Source organism: Calonectris borealis, chromosome 28, assembly GCF_964195595.1.
Source record: "Calonectris borealis chromosome 28, bCalBor7.hap1.2, whole genome shotgun sequence".
Lineage (NCBI taxonomy): Eukaryota > Metazoa > Chordata > Aves > Procellariiformes > Procellariidae > Calonectris > Calonectris borealis.
In genome coordinates this window covers 3,988,467-4,011,022 of record NC_134339.1, presented here as the reverse complement: position 1 = coordinate 4,011,022, position 22,556 = coordinate 3,988,467, and the positions used below count along the sequence as shown (strand labels likewise).

The following is a 22,556-nucleotide window of genomic DNA, read 5'->3' as shown; positions in this document are numbered from 1 at the left end:
CCAGGCAGCTACACAAGACCTGCCTCCCCAGCCTCTTTGATCTTCGTCAGGGGTAGGTCGCAGTTGCTCCCCTGCAGAACACCAGTGCAGTTCAAGCCTGTCAGGTTTTGTTCTGTGGCTCCTGCAGATGCCTCCCATGCCATAACATCTACCAGGGATCATCATCTGACAGCACACGGCTACCGCTGCTGGTTTTTTTCAGAGACACAACAAGAAAATAGTGCTCTTCCTGCCTGCAGGCAGCACAAAGGAGGCCCATCACCTTCCAGGATCAGAGCCTTGTTTTTACAAGGTTCCCAAAAGCTTTCTGGGCAAGCTTGTAGGCAGGACCTCTGCCGAGCAGCTGCGGTCCAGCAGGCAGCTCTGCATGTCCTCAGAAGCACTTCCTATTCAAATAGGAGATAAGCTAATGCAGCCTCCGCGATGAAGCATCCTTATGATGCTTTTTGTTCTTGTACTTTTATCCGCCCAGGAAATCTCTGCTCAGAGGCAGCATGTTCAAACAGATCCTTTAAATAAAAAAACCCTCAGAGATAACGGGGCCTTTCCCCCCTCAGACAATGGCAAGGATAAAGGGAGAGGATATGGAGGAGGGAGGAGTATGACATTAAAGAGAAAGAAAAAAAATTTTCCTATTGTCCTGGAACGCTTCTCCACACACTGATTCCATATGGAGCAAATACCAAGGGATATTTCTGTCACCAGACTGTCCAGAAAACCAAAACTAACACACATTACTACACAGTCCTAGTTCAATAACCCAGCTTTAAGGAACCCCTGCTCTTCTGCTCCATTAGTACTAGCTGACCTCTGAAAAAAATTATCCAGAACCCGTAATTATCAAGAACCAGTCACGCTAGAAACATATTTTCAACATATTCATTATTTACCGGTTAGCAATTCAAATGCTTTAACCGGATGCTCTAATAGGAGGGAAAAAAGCCAAGTAGAGGTTGCCAGAGCTCCAGCAGAGCTGGAGGAAGGATATCTAGTGACTTCCATGTGTCTGCTGTCAAAAGGAAAAATGAGTTGAGAGCAATAGCACAGGTACATTAGCATAAGAAGCAGAAAGAGAATGACTAATAGGAAGAAGCTGAACACTCACTTGTGCTGCCTTATCTGCTGTATTGAAAATCTCTTGGCTGGGTCGTATTCAAGCATCCCTGAAAAGAAGGAAAAAAAGTCCAGGTGTGATCACAGATGCTCTCAGCCAAGTTGAAGACAGGAAGCATAAAGCTCTACCCCTCCCTCCCACCTCCCGCCCCCAACAGCGGCTGCTGTGTCCAGTCCTCCTGGCAGCTTAGGGAGCCTTTACCTCCAGGAAGAAGCTGCTGCATCGGTCACAGGAAGCTCAGCACAAAATCACGACTTCATTGCTGACTACCTGATCAAGTCTGTTCCTCAGTTTCCCCACCTGCAAAGTGGATAGGATCCTTCCCTCCTTCACACTGCAGGGACAGAGGCTCGTACAGCCCTGGATCATATATCCAAGCATGTCTCCAGGCAAAGAACATCAAGACTTTGCATTTCACAGATAATGCTATGAACTTTCTCCATGGAAGAGCCAAAGCCTTAGGCATAGCACATATCCAGTTGCTCAGCATTCCAGAAACTGTAGTCTAGTGAAATTCTATTCTGGAAGTACAGCTGGGGAGAACCGACAAAAAAAATAATCCTACTGTCCCTCCTTTTGCCCTAGCCAGGAGTTTGATGTCTGGCATCACCTGCTAAGATAACTGGGGTGGGGGTGAGAAGAGGGGGGGAGAGGAAAAGTAGCTTATCTGTATTCTCTCTAGGACAGAGGGAGGTGGATTCCTTAAACAGACTCATGAGATGCCCACTCTGCTCTACTGTCTTTAAAAAGCTTCACAACTCAACAGAAGGGAAGTAGCAAATTTTGCCATCTTCTTCAGAAACTAGCCAGTGGGACCTAACAAGTCTTATCCAGCAGCATCCAAGATATTCTCCAATGAAGGTTCCAAGAATATATTCATCTAATCAATGTTAACAAAGTCTCACTGCTGTACATTACAAGGAGTTTTGCTTTTACTGGATGATACCCCCTTGTTGCTCTTGAAGCACTGACACTGTTGAGTCTTGCACAGGTAGTATGAAGAGTAAGGTTTTGGAAAGAGATGAGAGAACAGGAGGACCCCATCTCCCGCAACCAGAAGAAAAGAAAGGCTAGGAAGGAGAACAGACTGTCAAACAGGAGTTGAAAAAGTCAGGACAAGGAGCAAACAGTGCAGAGTGCTGGGGAGAGCCAGTACAAGGACACAGTGAACACACAAGGATGGGAAATACATTTGGATGGACACTTAGGAAGGGAGGGCTGGAAAAAGACATTGTAGTTCAAGTAAGAAGTTGCAAGAGGTTTGCAGATGAATTTCTGCAATACTGTTGAACAAAGGTAATGGAAGAGATAAATCACCAACAGCAAATGTGATAACAAAAGCTGATCCAGAACATCTTCCTTGTCAGTTCAGTTTGTATCACATTACTAACAGTAACGAACACGGGCAAAGAAAAGGTATAGCGCGGAAGGACTGAAGTTATTTTCCCCCCAGAAACCAAAATACAGTTTGCCATGGCAATTTGTAAAGATTTATCAGTGCTGATGACAGCACCAATAGCTTAAGGCAGATGGGGTCGCTACTGATCCACATTACATCACGATGAAGTAGGTTAAAGAAACATGGGAAGACCTCTCCAGGCTAGAGAAGGTCAAGTGCATCACAAGCATCTGGCCTCACGAACTCAAGGCACTAGAGTCTTCAGAGCCCAACTCTTCAGAGCTCTTTAGACAGAGCATACTGGAAATTTATACTTGCCTTGCCGAGACCATAAAACCCACCGTATGGCTATACTAGAGTTACAAGGCTGATCTCGACTGGAGCTAAAGCAATAGCTCCCTGCTCAAGAGCTCTAAACTTTGAGAGTAGTTCCTTACCTTGGGTATATTCTCCCCTGAATAGACTAAAGCCCTATAAACAAGCAACCAGCAGTCCAGGCTGCAGCTACAGATGAAAACTGTATGTGGCAGGAGGTGATTAATGCCAGCGACAGTGCCAGAAGCTGAACAGCTCACCTGCTAGGTCTGCTACTGAGGAACACCACTGAAAGTGTATTTTGAGATGCTCTTACAGTAAGGGTGAGAGAAGGGAAGGTATGGTGGAACCATCTTCAGCAGAGAAGGGATTTGATCCCGAATCTTGCTGTCCTGCAAAGTGCTACAACGCTTGTAATACAACATTTAGGTGCTTTTGCAGGGCTAATTCCAAGTTGTTTCCTCACCTTAGCCATAGATAATGAAACGATGCCAGAGAAAGCCCCCCTTTTTTCAGTGAGTACTACGAAATAAACTCCCTTACAGTTAAAAAAAAATAATTATCAGTTTAACACCGAACACAGCCTCTATCAGGGACTTTCTCCACAAGAAAGGTCCTTGCAATGTGCGTTCCTCCTTTCTTCTGTACTCCAGCACGTGTCCATAGCAGTCCCTGCGGCCTTCTCGGAATCACAGAACAGCTGAGGTCGGAAGGGACCTCTGGAGATCATCAGTGCAACCCTCTCGCTCAAAGCAGGGTCAGCTTGCCCAGGACTGTGTCCAGTTGGGTTTTGAATGTCTCTAAGGATGGAAACTCTACAACCCCCCTGTGCAACCTGTTCCAGTGCTCAGCCACCCTTGCAGTAAAGGAGTTTTCTCACGCTCAGACAAAATTTCTCCTCACCTTACAAGAAAAGTGTAGTAATAATTGGAAAACAAGATGGGAAGGTGGTTCAGAAAAAAAATCCTACACCTAATTAAATGACCTATTAATAAGATTATTAGACAGTAGCTTCACAGCTAAGCTGCTCAAATGTGTTCGCTGCTTTTTTTTTTTAAAGAAATAGGACTGCAAAGAGATCTTGCATGGAGTCTAGGGGACACCAAAGCAAGTACTGGCTAGGTTATCTGATTAATGTAATCAGAAACAGGTAAGTCAGGACACTACCTCTCCCTCCCCAATTTATTTCTTTAAAGACCACATTTCAAGGTGTTTTTGGAATCCAGCTTGTTATCATCAAGTTCAGGGTAAACTTCTGCACATCCAAGCAGATACAACTGGAAACTCTTCATAGAAATCTGACGTACAGTGGGACTGTCTCAAGGCTCTTGCGCTTTCACTTTGGGATTAATTTCACTAGGGTGCTGCAGAAGAGGAGTTGGAGCACCCTCACAAGCCGCTCACTTTGACCAAAGGAAAAAAATAAACATGCAGCAATTCAAACACTGTTTAAGGAATGACAGGCCTAACAAAGAAATTTAAGGCATTTGCCAGATGAAACCGGTACAAGCAGAGGATAAAGTTCTAAGGTAAATTATAAAAAGAGGCCTAACAGCACCAGTTACAAATAGCTGTGGTGCAGAGAGCTGTATTGTTCTCAAGCAATTAAAAAGGCATAAAGAAGATAATTGAGTAAAAAGAATGTTTACTTTAATGAGAGAGGACCATATTTTGGGCAATGTTTGAAAGAAAATGGAAAGTCCAATCACCAAAAATGTACATTCGTGCATTCAGCTCTGACTCATGACAGCATTGTGGCTGAAGTCCTGTGCTGAAAGGAGACTTCACCAAGGCAAAACATCATGTACTATTCACCAGTCAAGTCATCTGAGAGCGTCTGCCCACAGCAACCACACATACTCTCTACCATTTACGGTAAAGATTTCCATGCAGTTTATCTGCGAGTAGAGATGAGACACACTGCAACAGGGCGATTCTTCAGGAGGACGCCTAACTCGCAAACCTCTGCTCCCGTGGTATTTCAGAAGGATTCGCTGTGCCCATACATGGGATATCGTGCCCATTACAGCACGCCGGCAGTCTCAAACCCCTTTCAAATTATGTCAAGTGGCAATCCGGAAACTGGAGATCACGAACCTGTCTTGAGCTCCTTACAGACTCCAGCCCACACACTTCAATAATCCTGAACAAGCATAGCATTATATCATGTGGTAGAATACCTAGTTTTTAGCAGACAGCACAATCTTAGGTATGTTGTTTGAGAAGCAGGGGGTGGGGGGGAAAAATCTAGCAGCAAGAGTTAATGAACTCAACCCAGATTTCACTTCAGAGTCAACATTTAAAACAACCGATATAAAAGCAGTATAAGTCCAATTTGTAAAGTGAGACAGGACTTTTCCCCTCTCCATCCTCCACAAGCATAGCCAGGCGTTCTGACCAAAAACTCCCTCTGCAGGCAAACCTTGAGTCTTTGATCAAACACATGCGGAAGACTTGCCACTGGATGGGTTATAGACACCAGCCTGCCTGCGGGCTCCGGGGACTCCCTGCTACTACCGAATTAAAGCATCCCACTGTCATCAGAACGCACATCCTCTCACTATCCCTGTAATGAAAGATCATGGCAGTTACGCAGAAGTGAGAAAACAAAACACTGAGGAACTAACCAATTTGTCCCCTGTCACAAAGTCTGTAGCAGAGCCTGGAAATCAATTCAGATGCTTAACGCAGAGACTGCAGTCTCAGAGCTTTCTCTTTCAGTAGAAGTATATTAGAAAAGGAGGAAGAAAAGCTGACCTTGTGCATTTTTCTTGTCCAGAAGCAAACTGCATACAAGTTGGTAAGTCATGTGCAGATGGTGACAGAAGAACCTTAAGGCTATTTATAAATGCTTCCACTCTGATACATCTTTACTGACTGTACACACAGAAGGCAGAACAGCACTAGCCCTTCTCTTTTCCATCAGTGAAGGGTATAAATAAAGCTTCATCCCTGATTAGGGAGACAAAAAGAAGAGCAGCATCCCAACTAATCTGTTGAAATACACTGTCATGCAAGTCTCTTTACAAGTCAAATACCACAGAATCTTTAAGTCCTCTAAATTCTGCTTCGTCTGGAAAGAGGAACAAAGAAATAAGAACAAGCTCAAGGAGGGGAGAAAAGTAAAAAAAAAAAAAAAAAACACAAACCACACACTAAAAAAATAGTCATCAGAAGAACAGGAAAAAACCTTAAAAAGTGTATTCTAGTGTTTGCTTCACAGCCAGACCGGTACTATGGTCAACACAGCACTTATAGCCAGAGAGGAAACAAGCACTTTGCAGCATACTGAATTCTTCCTTACAATAAAACCAGAACAAATGCTTGCAGCACTGCAGAGTGCTTTAAGAGTCTTTTAAAAGCAATGCAAAGGCAAAACAAAGTCTCTAGTGAGATAGAGCTGTGGGTGTCTGTGCTGCTCATATAAAAGCAACAGACAGCCATTGACAATATCTGATCTGCAGGCTTTTGATTCAGTTTCAATCTGCTGCAGAAGTAGCGGGCACCTACCAGGAAATGCAGATGTTCTGGAGGAAAAGCATGAACTAAATAAAGCGTTCAGGTTTTGTCACCATAGCTACGTAGTATCACCACTGCCAGGCTCGGCCCTCACCTTCAGCAGATGCCTTGCTATCTGCTGGGCTGCGGAGATGCTGAGGCCTCCACAGCGTGGAGGGAGCTGGGGCAATCCCACTCCATAATTCAGTCACCTCAGGCCCACTGGGTACTCTAACTACTAGAAAAAGTGAAGTGCGTTAAACAAGGAGAATATCAGGAGTTTTTGCCAGCTTTTACTGTGTAATAGATGCATACGACAAGATGAGGGGTGGGAGAGTGTTCTCAGGTGGGATGGAGGGAGGAATCCTTAGGACTTCCCACCACCCTGGAAGAAAGGGTCAAGTTGATAGAGAGACCTAGACACCTCCTCCCAGGCAAGCTCCTCTGCCTACCAAACACACTCGACTTGCATCTCTGCAGTGTCCACACACAGAAGGGATGAAGATAGACAGCAGCTAGGATGAAGGAGGCAACTCAAACAGGCTGGAAGACACGGACAAATGGCGTGAGGTGCGAGGCTCCTCTGATTAAAATGAGACAGAAGGAAAAGTAGGAGATTCTGACTCCAGATCTCATACAGAGGATGGAAAGAGAACTCAAAAGGGAGTTATTCTGCTAATGAAGCAGAAGATTTGAAGCTATCAATATCCTTAGGACAAGAAAAGAGAAACAACTGCCACGCTCATTTTCCCTGGGGGACAACACTAAGTGCAGCTGAGAGGCTTATCACAAACCTCAAATGATTTCTGCTGGCTGCTTTAGAAGACTGGCTGCCCGTCTAGATGGACCACTGGATTTACTCCATTTGGGCAATTCCCAAGCTAATAAAAAAGGCTGTGTTTTGAGTCAGCATTCACAAATCAAACACCACACATAGATCAGGACATCGTTCCCCGGGGCACGCGGATACGACATGAAACACGCATCAGTCTGAGGTGCTGGGCCATAAGCAGTAGCCACGCTAGTCCCAGCAGAACGGCCAAGACACCGGCTGTGCTGAGCGCAATTTGAAGCAATGCCTTATGTAATGCTTTCTGAAAGCTGTTAAAGCTAGTTAATGCTTTTTGAAACACATAGAAATAGCTTATTTCATAATCGGTATGGGGCCAGATAAGCTAAAATAGTCTCTTATGAGTGGGATTGCAGGGGGTCTGCCACCTCCTCGGCGGCGGGGGGCCGAGGGGAGCCCCGCCGGAGGCAGCGGCAGGCAGAGCTCGGACACACAGCACCACCTGCCGCCACCACCCGGCACGCAGCCGGCACCGAGCGAGGACGCCCGCGTCCCCGGCACCGCACCGGGCCGCGGCAGAGGTGAACCTACGGGGCAAGAAAGCGAGTCCAGGTTGGAGCTGCAGCTCCTCGCAGCCATCCACGCCGGAGCCGGGAGCCCACGGGCAGCGCAGCCTTTCCTGCAGATGCACAACTGCTGCCGTTTGTAGCATGAAGTGCAGCCGTAAAATGCTTTGAAATTGTTGACCTTTTCGCTAGCCACAAACTGCAACAGCACCGTGACCACGTAGAGGACACAGCGCAGGACACAACCCCCCCGTTCAGCGATAACACCCATATTACAAGCAGACCTGATGACACTCCTGACAGGAGGAAGGGAAGCTGACTCAGTTTGCTCACAGTGCCCCACAGCTCTTCACCCACACTAACCTCCTAACCCCGTGTAGCACAAGAACCAGAAAAATAAGCTTGAAACAAGACAGCATCATTTCGTATTTGAGGGTCTGATCTTTCACAAACAGTTGAAGACAAAGAAGAGAGTGCAAGCCCGTGCTGAGGGCTGGGGAGCACTACGGCACCTGCTTGCTTCCCTTTCAATGAGGCAGCAGGAACTCTGGTCAGGATCGCCCACATGCTAGAATCACATCCTCGCTGCTGCCAAACGGGCATCACCAAATTGGCTGCTATGCACAGCACCGCCCTGACTACTCAGCTTTCAAAAGTAGAGACTGTTCAAACTATTGCAGTAAGTGACAGGAACAAAAAACCAAAACAAAACCAAACAAAAACCACAACCCTCTCCTTCTACCCAGAAAGTGCTACTCCTATTTCTATCACAGCCCTGTTGTGAAAGTGGGCACCAGTCACTTTGCTCCAATATCCTTGCAACTCTACATTTCGGGGGAAGAAGGAGACAACTGGGATTGAAGCAAATAAATTCAGAGCAGAGGCTGATGAGGAAGGACAGGAAACCTGAGTACTCAGTATTTCACATCATAGAAAGCTTGAGCAAGGAATTAGTTAACTGAGTCTTCTCACTTGCAAAACCCGTATCAATGGTATGGTGCCATTTTAAATTTAACGTCTTGTGAGCTTTGTCTTCAGGTTTAAAAGCTTCTCAGAGCACAAGAAACAATGCAAGAACCACCTCTTGATAGAGTAGTGACTGCAACCCATGCAGGTTTTAGTGTATCTCAGGAAAATAGCAGTGTTAAAGATCTTTCAAAGTCTTATAAGGTTCATAAGCATAGCCCCCCTTTCTAACACGATCCTATATCTTTACAGGATACTTGGAATGAAGCGATCCCCTGGCATTATGCAAGCTGAGCATTTGTTGCACCTATAGATTTTGCCCATTCTTTTAGAGTCAGTTGGGAGACTCACCTCTCAATAAGTCTGAGAGTGGAGGACCACAATCCTCTGGAATTGTGTAGTCACCTTTCCCGATGTTTTCAAATAATTTATAGATATTATCCCCTTCAAAGGGGTATAGACCCGTTGTAATGTTGTATCTGTAAAGGCAGAAGGAGAAGCTGTATGAGAAAAAGCACACAGAACAGGTGTTCAGTTCTTACATGACTATGTAAACCAAAAGAAGCCAAGAGGAAACTAAAAGATGAATATTTGACGGTATTTGGAATGCCTCTTTAAACTTAGCCTTCCTTTATCACAGCCTCTTCATTCACATGAGTCAAAACCACCAAGACACCTCCCTGACAGGCTGGGATGGAAGAAACTTAAAAATAAATACTAGAGATATTTGTGGTTTCTATTATTACAGTAGCTGCGCATCTCGGATGCTGAGAAATGACTGGCAGAGTTACCCACTGAGAGTAAAGATAACTTTCTTCAGAATTACAAGCACTTTGGGGAACACACACCTATCCAAAGGAGGGACCAACACACATATACCCTCCCTGCTCCCCCCAACAACACACAGAAGAGCAGCGATGACAGCAGATGCACAAGACTGAGCTATTTGGGGGCTTGTAATTTTTTATTGCAATTCCTGGATGCTGCACGGGCACTTACAGTGTGACCCCGGCAGACCAGATGTCTACTTTAAAGCCTGAAAAGGTGTCAAGGCCATTGGCAATTTCCGGTGGCTGGAATGCTGGCGACCCTTGGCTCGTTCTGCACGTGTCATCCTCTGCAAACGGATGCAATGCCTGCAGCAGAAGAGACCGATTGGTTTTAAACTTTCAAGGCAGACAAATTGTAACTGTTAGAAAAATTTCACCTGGGGAAAAAAAGGGGAAGACACTGCTACCGAAAATCTACTTACATATCATAAGCACATGCCACTACAATAACTACATGCCATCAGTGATGATGCTTGCACTACTAGCTAAGACAGCCTTCATATAATAAAGAGGGATAAGGTTATGTAGCTTTGCCATTTCACCACACTTGGGTTTGTCTAAGACTGATGTCTTCCTCTATGTGCTTCCCAGATGGAAGTTTTGTGCTGTTAACAAAAGTGTTTTGCCAATTACAATAAATATTCAGAGTCACTTTAGAGCACTCTGGAAGTTTAACAGAACAAAAGCCTAAATGCACAATAAATCAATTGACACCACAAAGGTGACCTAAATCTAGAATGTCACGCTTCCCACATTCCTGACTTCGCCACAGTTCTCACATACCTCTGCTACGCCTAAATCAGATATTTTTAGCGTCCCATTGGTTGTTAGCAGGAGGTTCCCCGGTTTTATATCCTTGTGGACAATCCCTTGGCTGTGCAAGTATTCTAAGCCGTCTATAAGCTGACAAAAGTACCTGCAGAAGGAGTCAAGAGGAAAAAAGTCAAGCACTTCCATAGACTAAGACCATGTGAACGACTAATAATACATAAAGCAAAGAGTGCTGTTATGGGAAACAAGTCAGAAATACATTTACATTTGATGCTTAGGAACCTAAGATTGAACTGTGGTGTATACGAAATGGTACCAATCTTCTGACAAAGTCAGAAGTTACCTGCTAGAGCTCTGCACCAGTGGGCTAACCACTTCAGACTCTGGGCTCCTCCACACCAAAGCCCTCTTCACAAGTCTGCATATTTTGTAAGTGCTGAGCACCATGCTGGCACAGACCCAATAGTTAGTTCTGACATCTGCTTTAGTCTAGGCTAAGTTAAGCTAGCAAAAGATGCTCTTTCAGTGGCATAGCTTTCTCTAACAGGGGGTGGGGAAAAAAGTTGCCTTTAGCCAGTAGAAAGGAGTGTTTTGCTGGTACAGCGTACTGGCTGAGCAAAGGTAACATGGATATGGCCAGAGACTACGGGCAGGCCATTACTGTAACGTAGGAAGCATTGTGCATTGACAGCCTGGCAACAACTGTGCATGCACGTCTGATCTCATAATATCCAGAAATAATACTTGACTTAATGTGCCTGTATTTCACTTAGGCTATTTGTAATCTCAGACACCTTTTTTAAACAAAATGAAAATATGACCATAAAAATATGTAGTTATCACAGATCTGCTGGTCTGCACTGATTTGATATACATGACAATCTTCTTGCATTTATTTCCAGAATGCTAAGGTTCCTTTGTTTGCAGAGTGAAAGGGGCTTCAGATTATCCTGTCTACTGACTAAACAAGCTAACAGATCATGCTGGATATTGCCAATCCTTAATCCATCCAAAGACCTTTAATCTCTTTTCTGACACTGAACTGTATGGCTTGCCTCCATTTAGGCAGGGCAAGTCCTCATGGATTCCTCCACTGCACCCATCTTTGATGAACAACAGAGCTGTAGGAAAGGGGCCAGGAAGGGTTGTCATGCATCTCATGAAGGAAAACAAAAGTAACAGAAAATTCAATAGAAAGATGGCTTTTTGTCCCTGAATCTAAGGGCTATCCCTGCCACCACTTCATTAGTTTTTCATTTTTCCCACGGATGTAAAAGATGCAGTTATTACACAAAGCCAGTTTTTCTTTAAAGTGCAGCCAGCAGTCTAAGCAACAGAGTAGAACGTGCTCGTGAATTCAAGAGAGCTCAGTGGTGAGAGGCTAATGCAGTCTAAGGAACAAAACTGTACTTACCCGTGAGCCTGAAAAACGGGAAACCTCTTTTCTGGGACACTGTCCAGCATTTCCTGCATCCCACACACACAGTACTCCATCACCATATACGTGAAGGCAGAGTTAAGGAAGCTTCAAGGGTAAACACTTCTCAGGCAAATGCTGTGTGAGGACCGCAGCCCCGCTCCAGCGCAACTGGAGAGCTGCTGCCAGGCAGTCCTGTTACCTGGTATACACACACCGCAGAGGTAGAGCCTGAGCTGTGCCGCAGCTCCTGAGGTAGCTACCTTCCTCCAACTGTCTAACAGGAGGAGGCAAGGAACCCAAGAGAAAATTCTTCTGCTTAACGACCAGCTGCAACTCCGTGATCAGACCTGAAACAGGATGTGAACTCCACAGAAATTAAGTTGGAGATCTCACAAGCATGACAGAAATAGGATAATACTCTGAAGCGGCAACAAGAAGTTAGGGAACCCCTGGCAGAAGAGCCATAGGCTGCAGCATATTCTCCCAATACCCTGGCTATTCTGCAGTTGACGTTACAGTGAGCTCCCATCACCCTCCCCAAAGTTTGTTATTCTTCATTTCCCATTTCAAAATGATACGGCTGTATGCACTGTTTAACAACTGCTGCTTACCCCCATCCCCACGGTAATATTTCAGTAGCAGGAGAAAGGATCCCGAGAGAGCTGGGAAGCTTTTTTGAAACTGCATGGATAAAAAAAAGTTACAATAGAATGCCAAGAACTGGTGGCACTTTTTAGCACTTGTTCCCTTGCAGCAAATTCTAGTTTTCATCTCCTTAAGCTTTAATGTTGGGACCAAACAATGGAAACTACACAACTGCCTAAAGCAATAATTGCCTCTGTTTTCCTCCTCTCCCTGGGCTTTTAAAGGCAGACTGTGTGCTGAGAGGGGCTTGCAAGAACAGACCCTGAGACATCTGGTGGCTTTGCCAAGGGAGTGCACCTTCAAGATAAAGAGCAGAGAAAAGCATGGCTGTCAGGCAGCCCACGTTCTCCATTAACACAAAGCATTTCTTTGGTCACTCTAATTATTCCTGGCAGATGCCTTCTTAACCTAAGCCTAAAATAAGTTGCTTATGTCCCAGGATGCCATCTTAACTCTTGAGGCAGGAGAGGCTAAAGAGATGACCTGCGCTTTAAGTGGGATCTGTGCTAAAGATTGTGTTGCCCTTTTGTAGCGCGTTCTACCGAGGACTCCAAAACACTGTCCAAATTCATTAAATTTGTGCTACGTTCCCCATATGAGCTGCTCTTCAGAGGGACACTAAAGCACTGTGAGATTTTATGATGGGCACAATGCCACCTAGTAAATCAGTAGAAGCAAGAATAGCAGAAAGAGCTCCCAAAATTCATTCCTACCGTTTCTTACTCTGGAAGAAATCTATGAACTAATATCACAGTGACAGGGAAGACATCAACTCTCCCACCTTCAAGGGAGTAATACTGACCGTAGATTATATAGACCAGCTCCCGGGAGGCAAAACCCGGGTCTTGTTCTCATCTACAAAGGACAGCCTGATTTTGGTCTCATTTGCTGCCAGATTGTTTTTCACCCCTTCTTTTGTAACTGATCCATCTCTGGTTGATCAGCCAGATTAAAGTACAGACTTTCAGGCTGGAGCAGATCTATTACAGGCGCCCCAAGAAGACTGAGGCTCTCAATTCTTCTAATCAATAGGGTTCTGCTCCCACGCACAACTGCACATACTGGTAACAGAAGCTGAGAGAGGGTGCAGCTGGGATGCTGCTTATTGAACTGGGTTTATTTTCTGCCTGGATTAGTTCTCCATTCATCACCAGCTCTGCATTCCCAGCCACAGCAGGTTATCAAAGCAGCCCATTAAATTCTAAATGTAGTTGATATTTTTAATCCAGTCATCACAGCTTTCTCTTTACCAAAGAAAATCATTGAAGGCTTTGACTAGGCAGGTAAGTTGTTAAAACACTATCTTCCCAAGTATAAACATGGCTGAAGCCTGCAGTTCCCTTCTATCAGCAACAGAAAACTCAGGTGAGAACAGAATCCTTCCTTCTTTCAGAGGCCTAACTTCAAATGCCACAATGGCCATTCTGGAAATTAGGACTTTTTTTATTAGTAAGGGGGAAGTTGACATCCCTCCGCTACACCCCACTCAACTTCCACCTGGCATTGCTTCCTGCAAGGCACTAATACAGGCATTTGCACGACTACACAGTGAAACGAGTATGGGAAGTGACCTACAGAGAAGCCGGCCTAAAAGAGAAAGTTACTTTTCAGCTGGATCTGTTTACCATGCGGCTGCACAAGCATTTGTGCTGCCACATCCTCGGACACGCTGCACAGGCACCGGCGGTGCCGTTGAGAAGATGGAGAAAGGTTAAGCAAGAACATGATCGTGGATGAATTCCCACTCCCAGCCCCAGTGACCACACCACATTTCTCCAGGTATTGCCACTCACATGCACAGAATAAGCAGGAATAGAAACAAACTTTCTAAGAGTGTAGAAGCCGAGAAAGATAAAAATAGTGAAGTTAATCCATACTTGCAAGGGAAAAGTATTAAAAACCAAAATGTTCTTTTTCAAACACTACTGTTCAGAAAGTAAAGCAAGGAACATCCCTCCTGGCTTAGAGAGGTCACATTTCTGAATGACCATTTTCGGTTGTCATCACCTGTTACCAACACATGAGGTCTCTCTCGGGCTCTTTTTCCCCATGCTTCTTCAGCATCCCAGCTTCTCATTAATTAAATGGTATCTTTCTATAGACAGTAATTGAATTACAGTCCCTTCGGTCTGTTAAGGCTACAAAACACAGGAAAAAGTTGTGCTTTTTTTTATACTAATGATTTGGTGGCAGAGTATTTGATCTAATTAAAGCACACAATTAAATTACCCATTTTATAAAGTACTGTAATTGGAAGACAGTATTTGGAAAACACTGTCAAAAATAAAAACAACCATTTATAACATGTACTACAAGATATCAGCTCAATAAGCTTACAAACTGGTTCAAGTCAAAGTGCACTCAGTGGCAGACTCGTTAAGAAACCATCCAGCTACTCACTTCCACTTCACTTGCAAGTTAAAGCATGTAATTACACTGGCTAGCATCTGTGCGTACCTGGGGGGGACAGTGCACTGTGGAATAACATGTTAAAGTCTGAAAGATGCACTGAGATCACAAGGCACCGACTTGATTCAAGAGCTGACCAGTTTAGTCCCAAAAAGCTGAGCTGTGGATCTCACAGGAGCAAGGTGCTGTTAATCTCTCATGTCTGTTACAAGCTTTAGGTCACTCAAAGCACTATCACAAGGGACTTTCACACAAACAACAAAACAGAGGAGGCTTGGGCAGGCTCCGGAGTTCATCTTATCTTGTTAAGGATAACCAGCAGCAAAGCACACCAACTGCCCGCAGAAAGGCAGCACTGCAGCAGTACAGACTCTCCAAAGGGAAAGAGAGAGTTGCAGGCATCCGGATGCCAGCAAACAAGTAGATTTTTTTTCTTCTTTTGAGGGAAAGAAAAAAAATACCTAAACCACTGCCAAGGACTTAAAGGAAAAAGCATTACAAAAATTGATTTCACATAGCATAGACAATAAAAGGTCCATCTTCAGGGAAAAAGAAGCACTAACATATACCACAGCTAGGACAAGAGGTTAGAAATGACAGATCCGCAGCTTTTTTCATCCCTGAGTTGCTGAAGGTCACACAATAAAACACAGTATTTGAGGGTCAGTTCTCCCCTACCCCAGCCCTGCATCTGTAACCTGGGGACAATATTTCGTTTCCTAACTGGGAAGCCGGGAAACTTAAGAAAGTGTACTTGTATGGAAAGTATTCCAGACATGCAGTATGTTTAACACCAGTGAAAGCAATTTTAAGCTTAAGAAACATTCAAAAGGGCCTTAACAAAAGCAGAACTATAATGATTCAGCACTATAGCAGAGAACAATGGGAATTCAAACCTTATTAACAACTGTGTGAAAAAAGGATATATTTTCTGCTTCTCTTCATTGTATAATACATCTACCAACTGGATAACATTTTTGTGCCGTAATCGTCGCAGGAGCTGAATTTCCCTGCAGGAAGAGAAAAGAAAAAAGTTATGTTTAAAAAGCCTATGTCCTTACTATGGAATGAAATTAATGTTTTCTAAATCACATGGATTTTAAAGACACTTCAAACCGTATTAGTCCCAGCTGCTTCACCTAAGACTATACCTATGCATGCTGTTTGACAGAAGGTCTTGTGTGTTCTTGAATTCGTTAGTCCAAGGTTAGGCCATGAAAATACTTACTGACTAGGTCACTGACTAGGACTGTAAACAAGTACCCTTTCAGTTAACACTACACAGCCAGTCAGTTCTCTCTGGGCAGGAATTTTAGTCCGTTGGTAAATAACAGCAGGAGAACTATTCTCAAGGAGCAACCTACCTTTGTGCCAGACATGAAATTGGTCATAAGAATGCCCCGTGCCAATGCTTTGGTGCCCTTCAACACAGGCTGTGTTACTTCTGCTAACAAAGTTTTATTCTGCACTCCAATGTAAGCGGTATTCCGGTTTTACCCATAAAATCTGTGCAGTGCTGCCCTTTAGCTATTTGACTGGTCAACAGTAGGATGTTGACAGCCGAACAGCCCCATTCAAAGTGAGCAGGAACAAGACAATGGCAAGCTTGATCAGAAGAAGTGCATCATGCTGAGCCAACCCACAGAAAACAACTCCTGGAGAGATCCTGCTGGACCCTCAGACACCAGGCTGGGTGGAAAGAGAAAGCAACCTGAGGACACACTCTGCAAACCCCCTGCCTCCACAAGCAGCGCTGGCATTGGACTTGTGAGGGCCTGGTGCAGCAAGCCTCCTCCTGCCAGCCACACAAGAGGGGTTTACAGGGTCCCCTGCGGTCCCCTTCTCAGCTCACAGCCTTGCCTATGGCCCTGGGTGAGTGCCTCACCATTCCCAGTTAAAGCCAGTGCTGACTAAAGGAAAGGTATAATTGGAAGTGAAACGCTGCCCTGTCAACTGCTCAGGCAAGTCAAAGCCTATCCTGATTTGCTCCGCATGTCAAAGATGCAGCTTTACCAGCTTCCCTCCAATTAAAGCTGTTCAAACAATGCTGGACTGTTGGGAGCTTAGCCCACTATCAGTCTCTTCAGTTAAACCCCTCAAGATGCACTACATTTGTGATTACCATAGTATCTAGGACAGTCACTTCCAAGACAAACCTTTTATGTTTGCACTTCGTGCTTCTTTATACCTAAGTGTCATCTGTAGTTACGAGAGCAGAAATAAACTTGCTTGGGCTTCCAGCCTTCATACTTCAGGGTATGTTTTTAATCAGCACCGTGACCAGGAACAACCCCCACAGATGTCAGTGTAATGCAGCATCGTGCAGTTAGGTGCGCTCCTGTTGTCACAGGCAGGCAGTGCCCGCTGCCAAATGTGGCAGAGCGGTTAACACGCTATATAGCCCATTTCAGCACAAATTCTGTTACTTAGTTGGGAAGCAACTTCAGTATTAGTTACTTGCCAAAAAAAAAGAAATAAAAAGGTTTTTATACCTAACAAGCAATTCCTTCTGATAGTTGTTACCTTGTGAATGGATAGAAGTCATTTAAACATAAAAACATCAGAAACTGGCTAATCTACTACAGACATGAACAAATGAAACTAAATTGATTTTTTATTATACCACATGAAATTCATCCGAAGATGAATCTGTTCAGCAGAACACGATTTTCTACAGAACGTAGAAACTACAGAAAAACCAGGAGAGGTGCCTCACCAGCAAAAAGAGACAAGTGCATTACCAGCAGCACCGCATCTTGCATGATGCATGCAGTCTGCAGCCAGAAAAGGGCCCACAGCCAACGTTGCCAAAGGGGCAGCGAGTCGCCAACATTCCCAACCCGAGAAGCCCTGCACCAAAAGCTTCCTGTGGCCAAGAGACGAGCGCGATGGATGTCAGAGCCGAGGGACGGAAGAAGTCCAGAGAAGTTCACAGATGGGAGACGACACCAGCCCCCCAGCAGTCTCATCAGCCCCTTGCAGAGCTGGCCTCGGCTGGGTCCCAGCAACCCCAAACTCTGCCTCAGCACCTCTCCGGCTCACCTCCTCGCTCCCGATGAGAGCTGTCTGGAGACCTCCCACCGCAACACAACCCTGCTCCCCGCCGCACGAACCACACCGAGAGCTGCTCGGAAGCCATGCACAGTTTAACCGCTACAGGCTGCCCACCCCTGAGCACCACCAAATACAACATACAACAAGCTGTTCGGTGTCGGGGTTGCAGGCCAAAGACCCCTGAGCTGGCCAGTCCATTAGCGCGATCAGTTTAAGTGTCTTTACAGTAAAGTTAGTACAGAAATCATCCTGAAGACGCATCAAATTCCTCACACGCAGTAGCCAGCTATTAAGGCAGTTTCATAATGCCCTTTATTCAAGCTGTAACTTCCAGGAGAACTCAGAAATGAAGCGACCAATGTAAGAATTGCAACATTAGTCTCAAGAATGAGTCGAAAACAGGAGTTCCAGCTAGTAACTTCATTTCTTCCAAACTTTAGTCCTAACTTAACTTGACTGAACAGTTCAGAGATCTGAATTGAATCCTCTGTTTGTGGAGAATAAATAATGTAAAACTGAGTGAGAAGACATCTTCCCTTGGCTATGAAAATGGACCCTTGTATGTCATCTCATATCAGCTGTTTTGATCTTTGTCTCTTGGGATTTTGTACTGTGCTCCAAACCACATTTTAGTATCTTTTGCATTAAACTCAGCCTGCAAAATCCCACTGGATGTCAGCTATGAAGAGAAACAGGAGGATCAGGACAGTCAGGTCAGAGTGGTTCTGTCAGTGTCTGGAAGTGCAGATACTGCTCCTCACTTTTGTTCTTCTGTTCCTCGATTCTGGGCTTGTGCTAAACTGTACATAAACTCTTCTTTCCAGCTTCTTTCTCTTGCCCTTTGGTAAGTTGCTTTAAGAAGCATGGTTACATTTCAACAGTCAGGACTCTTGAAAGCAGCATTGCAAGGAATTCAGAGCACAGCTTCGGAAGCAAGAGCCTCTGCCCAAACACATGACACACCGAGCTCAGAAAGCCACTCACCCCTTGCCTGCACAATTAGCCAGCCTCTAATAACAGGCTGTGGCCAGTACAAAGGCGTGTTGATGCATCACATCTGATTAACAAACCAGTAACTGCTCCTTCGAAAGGCTCATAAGATGCAGGAATGCAAGCAGGCTTTTAAAGATCTTTTAAGGATCCCTGACCAGTAGTGTTACTTCACGACCAAAGTTTAGGCCAGGCACTCTTCCTTTATTATATATGGCTTTAAAAAAAAAATTACGATAGCTAAACAGAAACCTAGGATAACAAGGCAAAGCTCAGAAGAGTGTTTAGTTCAAATGGCAGACAGATTTGCAAAGTGATGCAGCCACTCTAATTATAGTAATGACCAAAAGGCTGAAGTGGATTAAATTAGCATAGAAACTGCAGCCAGCATTAGTGTAGGTCTAAGAAGTTTCTGCATAATGAAGGGAGACGGGCTGAGTGCTCAGACCAAGCCGGCAAGAGAGGGAGCGAACACACATTCTTATTTAAATAAGACTACTTTGCTGTGAAGGCAAAGCAAGCTTCCAATATTAGGAACATATTTGAAATCCTGATCCTAACAGCTTATTCCCTGTAATATGGCTTGAAAGCACAAATACTAATTCCTGCCACCTTTAACGGACTAATAAATATTTCATATTCCTGTAATGATTTTTTTTTTTTCCCAGGAGGACTTTGTGAACCAATCTAAAATGCCAGTGAAGTGCACCCACCTCTGGGGCAGAGGCCAAGCAGCCCATTTCCCAGAGGAAAGATTACTTCTATTTTTAGCTACTCTTGCATTCTAGAATGACTGAGGAACAGAGACAGCCAGACCACAGTCACCTCCGATTCCATTTTGGTTTTCAAACTTCACCGAGCAAGTGAACATAGGTGCTGACTTCATCAGAAGGTGCCCAAATTTACATTTTTCAAAGTTAACAACAAAAAAGCCACCCCAGCCCACTGTTTGCTTTGCAATTTGCCTGCACGACAGCGTTTCAATTGACAGCACTGGCAAGGAGATGTGCATGCCTACAGTTTGCGGCCTTTCATCTAACCAAGGCAAGGTGGCTTCCTGCCTTTGCCATACCAGCCTAGTGAATCTGCTCAGATTTTCAGGATACCTTCCAAGCTGCTGCAACTTTGCCTCCTGTCCTTGCTACTTCTAAAATTTAACACGAAATTTAAATCACAACAGTTGCTTTTGAGATCAGACCTCTCCCCAACGCAGAGGGAAAGGGAGAATCCCAGCGAGGGAGCTAGGCTGTGCTCTCTGCAATGTGGTAATCGCTTCTGTACCCACCCTACTCAACACCACTATTATGTGGCCAGAATAGTCTCCATCATGGAATTCTGTTCCTAGTTTTCCAAACTAGAAAGCCCTCAAGTGTGTGACAAGACTGTCAGAGTTTGGGGCCTGTTTCAAAGTATAACCATCTCGGAGGAAGAAGAGAAGAGAAAAGAAAAGAGAAGATCATCTAACTCAAAGGTTTCTATGTGGTTCCGTCAGACCCATTAAGCTCATCCTGACAGATTAAGACTTATCCCTATCAAGGTACCTTGCTTTGGCAAGTAACAGGGAGGTGGTGGTGTTGCTCGGAACTGAATACCATGTATACAGCAAAGCTACCAACTTGTACCATCTGCCACACAATTTTGGAGATGCCAAGGACAGCCTGGAAAGACGACATTCTTCCCTGGACCATTCTGGTACGAGCACATCTCCACCATGAGATTTAGCATTCTTTCTACAGTTTGTTTCAAGCCTCAGTTTTATCAAAGCCATTCTTGCTTAAACAAAAATGAGCAGTACAGCCAAAAGATTCATTCCTTTCCTTTGGTTGACAAGGTTCCTCCACAGACCTAAGCTTTTAGGATTTTACTGGAGACACATGAGGGTGAATCTTTTCCATGCTACCTACCAGGTCAGATCATATGTCAGAAATGAGGGTTTGCAGCAGGTCTGCAGCGAGAGCCTTCAGCCTGGAAGAAGCTTACCCTCACCCACTCCTTCACCCTTCAGCACACAACCGTGGCCCATCTCAAGCTCTCCACGGCACGTGATCCTGAGGAACGAGGCACAAGGAACTGGCACACCTCCACCGCAGAGCTGGTGCCACAGCGAAGGACTGGGAGACGTGCACAGAGAACAGCTCCATATGCCAGTTCTGGCACGTACCATAAATCCACTAACACCATTCTTGCTAATTGCTACAAAGGACTCAGGAATCATTCATTTGGTCTTTACGCAACTGAACAACTACACTGTGTATTTATTTAGATGGATTTTGTAATCCTGTATAGCCAAAGCAAATTTTAATTACAAGTTAGTATCCCCGATATGCCACAAAGCAGATTAACTTATTTAAGGTTTAGCTTGTGAACAGCTTTTTCCTGCTTATTTCACCTAAAAAATAGCCCTCCACTTGCAAGGATGCAACTTGTCATTTTCATCCACGTGAGAAGCTCGCATCAGTGATATTTCAGATAAGAGACTGAGCAGAGCCCTTCACTATTTCCTTCTTCAAACTAAGCTTTACACATCTGAATGTACATCTGACACGGGGAGGAGCTGACATCTTTTGTGTTGATGAATCCAGTGCTGACCTGCACCTTTCAGGTTTTAGTATCCAAACAGTTCTTCTCCAGCCAAATAACGTTGCGAGCATTACAGCATCTCCACCACGTTCCCACTGCCTCTCCCTCCCCTAGGGCCACAACATGTCAAGATACAGAAACATCCACTGTGGTCACCGCACTTCTTTCTTTACGTGCGCCCAGAAGCCCGCCGAGATGTTAAACGCTGCAGGTGCGGATCAGAACGTACCCTGTGCTATGAAACACAGCGATCTGAACCCTGACAGCTCCCACCTTGCAGCAGCCGTTGCCTCCCACAGCAACAGGCAGGCAGGCCCCTGCTCCAGAACCGTGCGTGTGAGTCCAAGGGGCTGCCACGGGAGGGGAAGATCGGAGCGTTACTTTTTCTCTTGACTAGTTTCAGGCCTTCCTCCACACCACACTCCTAGCAGGGACGTCTGACGTTACAAGCCCTATATCCACCACAGCGCAGCTACCTGCGCCCTTCTAGGGATTACGGTTTCCAACGTTGCACCACCGAACCCAAGCAGATATCCAGCTTAGCAAAGAAAGTAACAGAGCCACCCGGTTACGTACGGCAGACCTTTTCGGTTGGGAGCGAGGGACAGGAAATCAGATGAGTCAGCTTTAGCCCATCTTCGGCTAAAGCACACGCCTCTGCGGCTTGCAACAAGTCCTTCCTTCAGCAGAACTGTCTGTGTTTTGAGGTGCAAGTCTCTTGATTTGCAGACCCAAGGAGCAAATTGTCGAAGTACAGGCCTACTACACATTTTAAACCTCTGAGGAATTCTAATGAGCATATATTCAAATCTAAGTAATCACCGAGTGTGGTAAGTACAGTACAAGACACCTGGGATACGCATAGAAAGTCCCAAACACTTAATTAAAATGTGAGGCTATTAGCACACAGTTTAATAAAACTTGTGCTGCTAGAGACAAATAGTCTTCCAAATTTTTTTTCATCTTTTTGGCAATCCTACTAAACTCATTTTTTGTATTAACTGGAAGCAGTAATTAGCCATAGTACTGTCTGGTTGACTAAGCCACCCAATCTTTCTCTAAAGTGACTGAAGAGAAACAAGGATTCCCTAGACTGATTTAGGGAAATGTGTGTCTGATGAGTCTAAACCCTCAACATCCTCACCAGGCCCTTAAGGGCTCATTTTTCAGGGGCAGAACTGGAGTATTTTGGGGTAGAGAAGAATCATT

The 22,556-nt window shown here is 44.9% G+C and overlaps 1 protein-coding gene across 3 annotated transcripts in view; it reads right to left on the bottom strand.

Annotated features, from left to right (window-relative positions):
* The window catches only part of STK11 (serine/threonine kinase 11), a 46,113-nt gene that overhangs the window by 18,726 nt on the left and 4,831 nt on the right, over positions 1 to 22,556 (bottom strand). For 2 of the 3 annotated variants that reach the window (XM_075175343.1, XM_075175341.1), the window contains exons 2-7: positions 15,650 to 15,733; positions 11,664 to 11,753; positions 10,262 to 10,394; positions 9,648 to 9,784; positions 9,000 to 9,127; positions 1,106 to 1,163 (exon numbers count right to left, since the gene is read on the bottom strand). In XM_075175343.1, the coding sequence (XP_075031444.1) occupies positions 1,106 to 1,163; positions 9,000 to 9,127; positions 9,648 to 9,784; positions 10,262 to 10,394; positions 11,664 to 11,753; positions 15,650 to 15,733 (630 nt within the window). Of the gene's footprint in view, positions 1 to 1,105; positions 1,164 to 8,999; positions 9,128 to 9,647; positions 9,785 to 10,261; positions 10,395 to 11,663; positions 11,754 to 15,649; positions 15,734 to 18,538; positions 18,968 to 22,556 lie in introns of those variants that run through there. The other variant, XM_075175342.1, reaches the window with a different exon arrangement.